The sequence below is a fragment of the Lethenteron reissneri genome, chromosome 25 (genome assembly GCF_015708825.2).
Source record: "Lethenteron reissneri isolate LAM-NWPU_2019-01 chromosome 25, ASM1570882v1, whole genome shotgun sequence".
NCBI classification, from domain to species: Eukaryota; Metazoa; Chordata; class Hyperoartia; order Petromyzontiformes; family Petromyzontidae; genus Lethenteron; species Lethenteron reissneri.
The window spans coordinates 17,128,735-17,142,266 of NC_083803.1; the positions used below are offsets into that span (position 1 = coordinate 17,128,735).

At 51.7% G+C, this 13,532-nt stretch overlaps 1 protein-coding gene across 3 annotated transcripts in view; it reads left to right on the top strand.

Annotated features, from left to right (window-relative positions):
- Positions 1-3,557: 3,557 nt before the first annotated feature.
- LOC133347356 (mitogen-activated protein kinase kinase kinase kinase 5-like) overlaps positions 3,558-13,532 on the top strand; it is a 55,626-nt gene continuing 45,651 nt past the window's right edge. For all 3 annotated transcript variants that reach the window (XM_061559566.1, XM_061559567.1, XM_061559568.1), the window contains exon 1: positions 3,558-4,817. In XM_061559566.1, coding sequence (XP_061415550.1) covers positions 4,710-4,817 — 108 coding nt within the window. In that variant the 5' untranslated portion in view covers positions 3,558-4,709. The remainder of the gene's footprint in view (positions 4,818-13,532) is intronic.

Consider the following 13,532-nt stretch of genomic DNA (forward strand, 5'->3'; position numbering starts at 1 on the left):
ATCTGCATGCGGCATGGAGCGGTGTGTTGGTGCGTGTTTGTTGTGTCCGAGTGTGTGCGCGCGCCTCTGTACGCGCGTGTGTGCTGCGTCTGTGCGTATGTCTGTCTGTGTGTATTTTCGCTAACGGCACTTGCTCCCAAAAGTATGTTAAGACCACACGGGGGATCTTTGTTTTATTTATGTGTGCGTGCGTGTGTCTTACCCTGTGTGTGCGCGCGTCTGTGCGCGTCTCCGTTGCGTCTATACACGTGCATCGAGAACCTTGAGGCCGACCTGCCCTACGATTGAAAGCCATATTTAAAAGTAGTATGACAATGCACGGCCCTTCAACAAGAACGTCAACCTCTAAAGTGCACGGTATTTGCTCGCTCTGGATAAAAGAGAGAGAGAGAACGACTCAGAGGCGCGCCAAAAACCCATAGACACACGGGAAGGCAGCCACGCCGCGCGACCAGCAATTGCCCAAGATCCGTAGTCCTCTGTATATTCAGATGTTTTCCGCCAATTGGTGTTTATATGTGTGGGAAGGAACCGGAGCACCTGGAAAAAACCCCACGCGTGCGAGGAAGTGGCAGCACTCTGTCCCACACAGATGGAACAGATGGAGATGTTAGTCCACCTTTTGCTGTACCGCCTTCTCCTGGCGAGCCAGGCTCACGGGGAGTCTCACGACCGATGTGTGTTCCACTAACCCTCGCCTCCACTGAGCTGGACTCACAGGCCGCGTGCATAGCCACCGCCGCCTTTTGTGAATTCCCTGCTGGATGACGACGTGTTTTTTTTTGCCATACTTCACCACGTTGGTGAGTGCCGGTTGCTGGAGATAGGGGGTAAAATCACTCAACACGTTTTGAGTGTGTGCGTAATGAGTCCGTGTGTGCACGTTATGTCTGCGCGTGCGTTATGAGTGTGTGTGTGTTGAGTGTGTGTGTGTTGAGTGTGTGTGCGTTATGAGTGTGTGTGCGTTATGAATGTGTGCGTTATGAGTGTGTGCGTTATGAGTGTGTGCGTTATGAGTGCGTGCGTTATGAGTGTGTGTGCATTGAGTGTGTGTGTGTTATGAGTGTGTGCGTTATGAGTGTGCGCTATGAGTGAGTGTGAGTGTGTGTGCGTTATGATTGTGTGCTTGTATGTGAGTGCGTCGGTGCGCATCAGCAAGAAGCCGTGGCCTCAGGGAGGGAGCCGTGGGTGGCAATGGGGATCTCTTCACAAGTAGCGGGGGTGGGGGGTGTTGCGTGGGGGGCGTGGAGTGGGAGAAGCAATGGGCTGCTGTGTGGGGCGTGAGAGGAGGGGGCAGGGAGAGGGGGTTCTTAGTGTTGGGGGGGGGGACGCGTGGGTTGTGTCGTGGGGGTGAGTGGGGGGGGGGGGCTCATTGCGAGGGGAGGAGGGGGAGGAGTAGGAGCCATCACATCTCATCGAGTCAGCGAGGCATCGCGGTGGAACCTCGCCACATCGCCGTCTCCACCGCGCCACGACCCCCCCTCCCCCTGACACCGCCAAGTCGCGCGAGGCGATCTCGAGTGCTGCGCCTCGCAGCAGCGCAGCGCTCTCTCGGTCCGCCAGAGCGTCACGGAGAGCCCCCAGGACTCCTTGCCCAAGGGGGTTTTTGCACTGGGACACTGCCTGCACCGTGGCTGCGCGCCTGTGACGCAGCGCTTCGGAGGCAATGGTTGGGGGGTCTGCTGGTGGGCTCCGAAAACGGTCGGGAGGGGAGATGGTCAGTGCAGAGAGTGGGTTCGTGTTGATAGCAAGGGAAACATTTTTTGTACACATCCCACCCGCCGCACGGTCTTCTGGGAGTGATTTCGTTTGAGCAGCATTGGACCGGTTTTGACGTTTAGTGTCTCATCAGCAGAGTGAAATCGGTTGAGGGTTTGCCTTGTGTTAAAATGCTGATGAAAGCGCCTCCACTAGAGGGAGCTCTGGGGGGGTATTTGATCCACTCCTCGACAATGGAAGACTGTACTACAGACTATAGAGTATAGACTCAAGTATAGACAGTTGCGTTGAGCTTGGCTGCCGAAAGGGCATTAGGGGCCGTCCATAAATGATGTCATGCGATTTTGGACGACTTTTAACCCCCCTCCCTCGTCACACGGCGTCACAAAAAGTCAGACCCCCCCTCAAATATGACGTCACAAAGCTCTGCCCCGCCCCTCCCCCCAAAATAAAACATGCTTCAAATCGCTTTAAATTATTGTCATTGTAGTGCGTATTTAATGTGACGCTGCATTCTGATGTAGGAGAAAACATTTATTAAAAAGTCTAATTAAGTAGAACGTGTTGTCTATATTTATTTAAAGTTGCGCATTTTGATGTGACGTCCCATTTCTCAAACCCACTCCCCTCGTCACACATGTCTGACCCCCCCCCCCCCCAGGTGCGTGACGTCATTTATGGACGGCCCCTTAGCAGTAGCCCGATGCATCGACTCAATCCATTCTTACGCGTCACGAGTAAAACGTAGTTAAGATGTGACACATTTTTTTGTTGCCTTTGTTTCTCCAATTCAGTTTTCAGGAAATGCCTCGGCGACAGCATTGCACCCTGGAGACGTAGTTGTGTTGCCGTGTCTGGCCGTTACAACTCAGTGGAGTTTTTTTTTAGTAAATTAGGGCCATGATTTGCGGGAGCTTAGATGACTGCGTCAAATGTCTTCACGATTCGGAGTCTCTACAAGGGAAGCAGAATAACGTCGGCTGGCCATCGGATAAAGACGGTGGTCACCGCATTGCGCGCTTTCAAATGCGCTTCTGCGGCCGTCTGGAATGCTCTTCCTTCCGATATTAGGAAGCCACAGGAGCTATGCACTTTTAAATTTAGATGAAAAACTGATTTCTTTAGAACCGATCTTTGTGTGTTAGTTTGTTGTTCTTCCCCCGAACTTCCGATTAGCATGGTTGGCTACGTACGGTGCGAAAGAAGTTCAACATACGTAACGATGCATGAGTAGCCATAGGAACGGTTGTGTTCAGCAAAGACTAAGTCTCTTCATGGTAACGTTGAATTTGTTTTCGGGACACACTGATCCTCGGCACAACAACGTCTACTTTCCACCAATACAGCATCTCCCCCACCCCATCGTCTGAAGTGGCCGCGTCGAGTAAAGCCACGTGGACTCTTCAAACGCACGTGGCTGGTCGTGTTTTGGCGGGAACCCTGCCATCGTGACGCACGTCCGGCTGGGAAAGCCCACGTGATGGAAAACTGCTTCCGCATTTCGCGTCACGAGGGCGGGGCGAGGTGCGCGTTTATAAATCCCACACCGGATAGGCGTCGCCCCTTCCACCCCCTTACCCCCTCGCGATTGGCGGAGCACGCGCACGTGACGGCGCGCGCCACCCCGGCCTCTGTGCGCGTGCGCTGTGTGGAATTGAGCACGGGGGGCGGGGTATTGGGGGGGGTCTGAGGGGAGGGGCTCTATCGGTGGGGGGGGGGGGGTTCTGAGGGGAGGGGCTCTAGAGGGGGGGGGTGGGCGCGGGGGGAGGGGCTATAGGGGGGGGGGGTTCTGAGGGGAGGGGCTCTAGGGGGGGGGGTGGGCGCGGGGGGAGGGGCTGTGGATTAAGAGGCGCGTGAGGCGATAACGGTGCCCACGTAATGAGGCTCACCGCGTTGATAATTACCGCGACAACAACAACAACATCAACAGCATTAACAACGACAACAACAACATGGATGTTGTAGTGAGTGCTGCGCACTTGGACGGCGGCCGTCAACGGCGCGTTGGTGACCACGCGCTCCAGGCAGCCACGCGAACAAAGCGATGCAGTTAACGTCAGCCACGACTGCTCTTAGTGCTGCTGCTCTTGCTGCTCTTGGTGCTGCTGCTCTTGCTGCTCTTAGTGTTGCTCTTAGTGCTGCTGCTCTTGGTGCTCTTGCTGCTGCTGTTGTTGTTGACAGTTGCAATTCCGGTCATTGACGATCGTCGTCGTTATTGTTTTCTAATTGGGGTAACGATGTCACCAGGCAACGCGTGCGGGGGGGTGACGCCGTGAGGGGAAGACGCGAGGCGGGCGGGGCCGTGGTCGTGGTGGTGGTCGTGGTGGTGGTGGCCGTGGTGGTGGTGGTGGTGGTCGTGGTGGTGGTGGTGGCCGTGGTGGTGGTCGTGGTGGTGGTGGCCGTGGTGGTGGTGGTCGTGGTGGTGGCCGTGGTGGTGGTCGTGGTCGCTGCTGCTGCCGCTGCGGTCAGCGCGGGGATCGTCGTCGTCGTCGTGAGCGAGAGACGCAGCGGCGGAGACGACGACGACGAGGAGGAGGAGGCGGTGGGGGGAGGAGAAGTCGGTAGCAAGGAGTGTGGAAGAGCGACGAGCGGAGCAGTGAAGACAAGGACGGAGGCGGGGGGGGAGGAGGAGGGAGGGAGGAGGAGGAGGGCGATACGAGGGTGGGAGGAGTGGGGAGGCGAAAGACGTCTCGAGAGAGAGAGGAGTGAGTGGCGAGTGAGTGAGAGAGGGGAGTGAGTAAGGAGTGAGTGGTGAGAGAGTGGTGAGTGAGAGAGAGAGGTGTGAGTGAGTGAGTGGCGAGTAAGTGAGAGAGAGGTGTGAGTGAGTGGTGAGTGAGAGAGGAGTGAGTGAGGAGAGAGTGGTGAGTGAGAGAGAGAGGGGCGTGAGCGAGTGGTGAGTGAGTGGTGAGTGAGTGAATGAGGAGTGAGTGGTGAGTGATAGAGGAGTGAGTGAGTGGTGAGTGAGGGAAGGAGGCGAGCGAGAGGGGGAGATGAGCGGCTACGGACCCACGGGGCTGGACATCAGCCGCAGGAACCCGCAGGAGGACTTCGAGCTGGCGGAGCGGCTGGGCAGCGGCACGTACGGCGACGTGCACAAGGTGCCCGGGGCCCCATCACCGCTCCTCCTCCTCCTCGCCGCTCCTCGGCACTCATTAACACTCCGCACCACTCCTCACCACTACACCACCCCACACCACTACACCACTCCTCACCACTACCCCGCTCCTCACCACTCCACACGGCTTCTCACCACTACACCACACCTCACCACTCCACACCGCTCCTCACCACTACACCACACCACACCGCTCCTCACCACTACACACCACACCACTACACCACTCCTCACCACTACACCGCTCCTCACCACTCCACCGCTCCTCACCACTACACCACATCTCACCACCACACCTCACCACACCGCTTCTCACCACTACACCGCTCCTCACCACTACACCACACCTCACCACTCCTCACCACACCTCACCACTACACCACACCTCTCCACCACACCTCACCACACTGCTTCTCACCACTACACCACTCCTCACCACTCCTCACCACTGCAACCCGACGCATGCTGCGCCTGACTCTGGACCCGTTTGTGGCATTTTGACCTCCGCAAGGCACACGACCTTTGACCTTTTGACCCCAGGCGTCTTGGTCCATGACCACTCTTTTCAATTCACCCGTAACCCCTTTGGGCGGATGACCCACATCCTCCTTAACCTATGACCTCGTGGACTATGACCCAGGTTTCGCTTGGCCCACGACCCCCTGTGTTAAGGCCACGTCTTGACCTGTGAGATGTTGAATTCGCCGCACTCGCTGCGGGAGCTCTGGCTGTGTGGACTCGCTCTCATGTTGACCTCTTGACCTGGGACTCATTGATCTTGTGACCACACCTTGAAATATGACCCTTTGAACCTGACCCTCCTGGCCTGGCCTCTATCTAACTCCTGGCCTTATGTCGCTGGTTGTGTTCATACAACCAGCACCAAAGAAACCTAAAGTTTAATCACTTGGGTTGTTGAATGCAACGGGACTTTCGGCAGAATTCACGTCTCATCCTTCCCAGTCGTGATCCTTGCAAATTTGTGACAATTTGCATTTACAACACCAATACCTGAACATGTTTTTTTTCCAAACCCAACTACTGTCTTGATCACGTGCAACTTCTCGATGTCCTGTTGCACTCGTGGTTAGCCTGCCTTTCCCTCGAATCATAGACGCGTGCGCTCAGTGGGCTCCCACCGACTTGTACCAAGGTGTGTCCTGGACAGGCCTAGCTCTGTGTAGTTGTCAGATGAGCCGGATGACGACGCGATGAAGACGAATGGTGGCTTGTGATCCTCACAGCTCCGAGTTGTTGACTTTTGTCGCCTCGTTTCACCGCCAGACAACGGCAGTCCATTCCACTCAGTTCATCCTTTAAGCAGCGTACCAAGTGGCTTTGTGACTGGCCACTCGCCTCTAGCACTGACCACAAGATCACTGGCCCGCTCACCCGCTGAGCAGACCCAATGACAGAGGGTCAAATCGGAGCCAAGGAGGGCGTTAATGCATGACCTGGAAACACAATTAGCTGATTTAGAAATGTTGGGAAACGTGGTATTTAACTACTGTATAATTGATCAGCTACTTATTGATGGTGCCTGTATCAATAATGTGTACGTTAAATTATAAATAATTGCAGTATATTATTCTACTGCAATTGATGATGATTTGTATCTTTTCATAGAGCCATACTCAGTAAATAATGTGAATGTTTAATCATTGTAACACTTAACTGAATGCAGTAATGTGGCCAGCAACCGTGTATTATTGATGTGACCCCCAAACTCCCCAAGCACAACTCAGAGTAATCGGCAACCACTTGTTGAACACTGCCCAGATTATAAACCCCATGAGTGCTAGTGTCACCAGGAGCCCCTTGCCTTGGAGCCGTACCCATCCGCTAGCTCGTGAACATTAAACACGTAGTAACGTGTTCTGTGGATTATAAGAGCCTCCAGAAAGTAAGACATGTCCCAAACTTTGCGGTGTTTTAGGGAAAAAGGTGCTTATTTAATAGGGGAAGATATGGGTCTCTGGAGAGCCGTTTTTCGAGAAGATGAATGCTGCTTTATAACGGGGAAGATGTCTTCTGCAAGATAAATCTGAACGGCTGCTTGTGGTTCCTCCGTCCTCTTGGTGGTCATGTATTGTCGTGAAGAAGGATCACCGGAAAAGTATTATGAACAACTAAATTAAAGCAAGTGTTCTGGAAAACAATGTATTATCTCTGGATTATAAGAAGAACCACCCTCCCCCCAATCCGTGCGTTAAAATAGTGTACAGGGGAAAACATGCATCTTATTTTTGTAAAGTAAAGTAATCATATTTTTCAGGCTGAAGTCTATTCCCTGCTGGACGAAGGCCTCCCTACACTGTTGCGATAGACTTCACATGTGCCAATTGGTTCAGATATCACTTGCCTCTGATGTTATCTGTGGCTGGGAATCAAACATAGGTTGCCGGGTTCAGAACACAGTCTGCTAGCCACTGCACCACCACTCTACTCATGAACACTACACACGCTAATATATACATTATGAAATATCTAGCTTAGGGAAAATTCTCCAGCACAAAACTAGCCTTGAAACTTTTGTTATTTTCTTTCATTTAGATTTCTGTTGCGTTGTCTGAATGAGACAAAGATTTTTCAATTCAAGCAGCTAACAGCGAACATCACCTTGTGTGCAATAACGGCCTGGAAGATGACATCACTGAACTTCTTCCGAAGTTATATCCCAAGGCCCTTTTTAATCACATCCCAAGGCCTTTTTAAGCACATCCCAAGGCCTTTTTCATCACATCCCAAGGCCTTTTTCATCACATCCCAAGGCCTTTTTAAGCACATCTTGTATATGTGCTGCAAAGAACGTTCACCGCGTGGTAATTAAACCAACGTGTTAATTGTTTTGATTGCTGGAACATGCTGACTTGATTAAGTTAAACGCCATAATTAACTTATTTTTCTTTTGGTATAGTCATTGGTGACTGGGCTGAGGCCATCAACTCATGCCACATACGAAGCGGGATTCATCATGGCTGGCTGGCTGCAGTGCTTTGACATGGAATCATCCCCTGAGCCGCCAGCCCGCCTCCTCCACACTCTCCTGACCACATCTCCAGCCTCTAACCGTGATGCAACGTCACCCAGTGCTGCCGTGCGTTGGCACGTCAATACGCACATGTGTTTGCTTATTATTAACATATTATTTACATGCGTGGCGGGAACATGTAAATCTTGAAATATCTGAGATTGGACTACGCCGCAGTGTTCAAGTACAGCCTTTTGTCAACCCACTGCTGGATGAGGGCATCCCCATTCCATGCGGATCGTGGTGGCCGTCACGCTGGTTAGCGCAGGTTTGGTGAAAATGGGGGATATAATATGAGTACATTATGGTACTGTACTTCTATCCAGTGGCATAGACTTACAGTACAACAAAGTATTTTGCTACGCTGCTCTCTGCTGCCCACATGTAATCCCACAGTCTATACCACCTCTGCTACACGGTGGAGGTCCATCCAAGCACTATCCAAGCTCAACCCTGCCGAACCTCTGGGAGATGGGGTGCAGTCCGAGTGATTTGGTGGTAGACACACTACAATACGGCACCGGTAATGAATTACAGTTTTAATGTGCATTCTAAAATGCGTTCACACTCCCTGGCAAGTGGTTGTGCACCCACCATTCACCGTACTGGAACCGTGATGCCGATTGAACAGTGGTACAGTGGTCAGCTCCGTGCACTATGAACCCGGCAGCCTGAATTTAGCTCCTGGCCGCCACGGGCAGCATCAGTAGCGAGTGATATCTGAAGCAGTCCTGGGTGCACTCCCTCCTTCACAAACCCGCACTGACCAGCGTGGTGACGTACAATCCCCATGTGCGGCAGCGTTGGGCCTGTGAGCGTAGTGTCAAGTTAATTATGCGTTACCGTAAACAGCGCACCACTGTCACTTCAGTCCATATAAAACACGTATTTATTTAGTTTTTACACAGCACCAGATGCACAAGTTAAATAAATAATGATATTTACTAATGATGAGTACTTTATAGAAACAGCAACAGGGGACTTTGACAACTGGAAGCTTTGTAAGAGTTGTAAATTAAACGGCATGTGTTGTGAGTGTGTTCAACTGTCCGGCCGCACTGTGTGGAACCTCATGTGTCAGTAGGCAGGTGGAAAAACATTTAGACGATGATTCTAGCAAGCGGCTGTTCCTTTTTATCTCCTCGCTCGCTCACTCTCGCTTGCATTGCTCTTGGTGACACAAATGTGACACTTGGGAAAAGAGACAGAGGTACAAATGTGAGCGCGCACACAGCAGGGGAAGTAGCAGCGTAGAAAGTGTTGGTGTCTGGAAAGCCCAACCGGACGGTGAACAGGTCAGGAGGTCAACGTCATCTTCCCACCACTTCCTGCAATTCAGTGTGCGTAGTGCTCATAATACATGAACAGACACACGCACACATACCCTGCATTTTAACACTAGAGGACACACACCCTGTTTCATGATTTCATAAGAAACACACCCTGCCTCTTAGCTCGCTACGTTGTTAACGCACGCGCACTCCGAGTCGTCAGTGCGTGCGTTACTGGGCCACGAAGCGCACTGTAATCGTACGGCTGGAATGTATGATGAGGTTCATGTGACCAGGGTTGGTGGAATTGTTCAAAAAGAATACGGTCTCTGTTTTGTTGCGAACTCCATGAACTGCACACTTGGGGGCCGTCCATAAATGACGTCATGCACCTAGGGGGGGGGGGGGTCAGACATTTGTGACATGTGTGACGAGGGCGGGGGGTGAGAAATGTGACGTCACATCAAAATGCGCAACTTTAAATAAATATAGACAACACGTTCTACTTAATTAAATCGACTTTTTTTTATAAATGTGTTCTACAACATCAGAGTGCAGCGCCACATTAAATGCGCACTACAATGACAATAGTTTAAAGCGATTTGAAGCATGTTTAATTTTTTTTGGGGGGGGGACAGAGCTTTGTGATGTCATATTTGAGGGGGGGTCTGACTTTTTGTGACGTCGTGCGACGAGGGGGGGGGGGTCAAAAATCGTACAAAATCGCGTGACGTCATTTATGGACGGTCCCTTGCTCATGAGCAACGAGCACAGCACACAGAGGGGACTCGAGTTGCATTTCCTTGATCTTGGGATGCTTCCGTTTGTTGATGCTGCGTAGATGTGCCAGGCACCTTAAACAAATCAGCTTGGCCCTTGTGCCCATGTCAGATCTGGGATAAAAGTATTAAGTTTCGGCTGGAATCCAAGGGGAATGGTTGCGGTGGTATCTGGATTTTCTAATTAGGCTCAGGTAATGAAAGAATACTTTCGTCCGGAGCTCATGGCTTCCCAAGTGCCAACAGGCCAAAGGACACCTTGCCACTCGGGAGTTCCGTCGCTCAGTGTGGCAGTCTCTCTTCGCAAACACTCACAATTTCTGGACATCAATACCAAAAACCAACTGTTTTCCACATTGGTATCGTTATCAGTGTAAACAGTCAGATTGATGATGATGAGAGCAGGCGTTAGAGAAACGTTGTGCCGGGGTGCAGTGAGCTAACCTGCACTTTACCAAATAGTTGGCTTGAAAATATTTATTGTAACATTCAGTAACTATTTCCTGTGCAGATGGCGCATGTTGTTTTGGGCTCAAAGCCACGTCTGGTAAAGTTTGAGCCCCACATGCCACTGATTAAGTGCCTCCAAGGGGGTGTGAACGTCTTTAAATTAATACAACTCTCAATGAAAACTCTGCAGTACATTACATTTTATAATATGTACACTCAACAACAATAATCGAGTTTTGCAAGGAAAGATATTTAAACACATTAAATAAACAAAATTGATCATCCCGCTAGTTTTTTTTATTAGGAAATATGTGTTCACTAAAGTATTAGTTTTACCTGGGAAAGCCTCACCGAATCTCAAGAGTCTTTATCAGGAGGCGCCTGCTTGAATTGTTTGGCCAACCCCTTTAAATACGAGGACTTGGGTCTGTGGGTGAAACCAGTGCCTGGAGTAAAACCCTCACTAACAAGGTGCACAACACTAAAACAGATAGGTCAGCCATCTATCTCCTGTACTGCCTGCCTCCTCCGGGCATCCTGGAACACATAGGGAATACCGCGCACGTACGTAAAGCGTATCGACGGGACGTTTGGCCGCCGGTGTCTTGTTGTAGTACCCCTGGGAGTGACGGGCGTGTTCGGTTGCATTGATCCAGCGGTGTCTCTCGGGCCGCTTGCGGATGTTGGGTGCGGCGTTGAGAACGTTGGCGTGGAGTGGAAAGCGCTCGCATTTTCCCCACTTTCGGCGCACGCAGCTGCAAACCGCGAGCGCCGTTTGCACAAACTGCTGCCGTGCCCCTTAGCTCCGGTAATTTGGAAACCCGTGTGTCCTCCTCCACGGCCCAAGCACGGTTTAGTTGCTCGCGGCGGCGTCTGTGCCAGCTCGGGTGACGGCCGGTGCACGTGCGGCAACGTTCAAGCTCGAGGGACGACGATCCTAGCTCGGTCGACGACGCTCAGGGTCATCGTGTACCCTTGTGTCACTCTACACCTGGCCCCTTGGTTAGCACACCTGGGCGCTTGACGCACGGGAGCACTTAACACGGTGCAAGAGCCTGCTCTGGTAGTGGTCGCTGCCAGTGGCCATTTTTCTACGTGATAAAACTCCACGTTAGCTTCTCGGGTATTATAGTTTTCTCTTGCGCACAACAACCACTCAAACAGGAATTGAGCACTCATCCAAGGAGCAGGTCTTCTGGAAAATCACATTCAGTGAGGCTGTCTTGAACAAACCGAGGTGTTAATGTCATCTTTTATTTTGTGCCAGACCGTGGTGTGTGTTTGTAATGCGATTGGCGACCTGTGCCATGGATGTCGTGGCAGCGACGTCACCAAGAAAGAATTTCTGCGTCTGTCTAAATTTGGTGCGTTCAGAGGAAACCGGCGCCGCGAAGGTGGAGTTGGCACCTGCGCTGGAAGTTCGAGCCCCGTCGCTCCGGTCGGCCCGGCCAGAACCGCGCAGGATTTGTATTCACGGCGATGCTCGGTGCGGCACCGTGGGTAAATCACGCGGTCCGTCTCGGTGCCTTAAATAAGCAAATGTAGGGGTCGGTGCATGTTTTGTTCTTGGTGTTTTAAAAGCGGCGATTTATTTATTTTATCCCCACTCTGTGGTTGGGTGTCCACTACGCAGTACTCGGAATCTGTGAAGAGTAAAAGAGGAGAGAGAAAGGGGAATGAATTGCTTCAGTTAAGCGCTTGGCACCGCATTGCAGTTGAATTTGCGTGAGACAAAGTTGTTTTGTTGTGGAACTGAACTGAACCCTCAGCTGGTATACGTAAACACACGCACACAAGGAGAGGTGGGATGCAACTCGGCTGGTAGAAATGCAAACCTCCCAATCGTGGAATTGTGAGTTTAAATCTAGACTCTGCTCCATCATCAGCTTCTTCATCATCATCATCACCATCATCGCCCCTCTAGGCGGTGCCATTTTTTCATATCGGTGACCACGGCTGAATGCCTATTTGAGCACGGGATCACTTCACACTTAGACTTTTGGGATTGAAGTGGCCCTTAATAATTCTGTCTTCGCCAGCGAGACACACGGAGCCGGCGTGGCCGGATGCTGGCGGGAGCGCGCGGGCACTTTGCGTAACCGCGGGACGTTGTGAAACTCGGTGCGGCTGGGGAGCGACTCTCTCACGCCGTGGTCGCGCCGCTCTGCCGGCCGCCCTCACCAGCGCCGTGGCGCGCCCACACCTTGAGAGTGCGTGCCGTGAGCCCAGCTCGGTGACCCACCAAGCAATACATTTGTCGAGCCAGGGACACTGCCTGCACCCAATGAAAGTTTCCCACACTTAAGTAAATAAATACCGCGCATTTCGATTTAAAGCTTTCGTGACTGCAGGGATTCATCTTCTTGGTTCTTTCGGTAAAGTCACGTAGAATGGAAATAATAAAATAATAAAAATAAAACATAATAAAATAATTCTCACGACGTTTCGGCCACAACGCAAGCAGCCGTCCTCAGGTGAAGAACAGGTCTGTCGAGAAGACAGAGTCTGAATGACACACCCCAGGCTTGGAGCGTCTCTTTAAGCTGGGCCGGAGGGGGGGAGAGCGCCCCGACAAAAGAATCCGCATATCAAGAGGAATCCAGCATACCCATGGGAAATGCAGACATGCGACCAGTACCACTCCCGCCCACCTCCTACGCATTTCACGAGTGGTACTGTAGATCATGTGTAGTCTCTTGTGCCTCATTTCTTTGATCACTGGGAACCAGGTTCTGCCAGCCCAGGGACGACCCAGTTCTAGCCCGGAAACGTCACCGATTCCCAGCTCCATGTCCCCCCCATGCTCCATAGAACCGTGAGCTTCCATCGGCTCGACCACCCCCATTCCTTCCTCCCCCAACTCATCCCACTTCCTACTCTCTGGAGTGGAATGTCAAGGAGATATATTGTTTTGAGTTTGATTATTTGAAAAGTGTAACGAAGGCATGGGTTAGTGTAGACTATTTTAAGTGAGTCGTAATTTTTAGACGTACATTTTTAACGCGTAGAGCCGAGACGTTTAAAGAAAACGAGTGATTGCATCGATCTCCTGTATGCCAGGCGAGGGAGTTAACATCTCGCCCCCGCAGATAACGTTGAACATGCTTCACATGGCACTTGTTGCTGCGATGTGATCGGTAGTCTGTGTACAGAACCGCTTGCGTGTA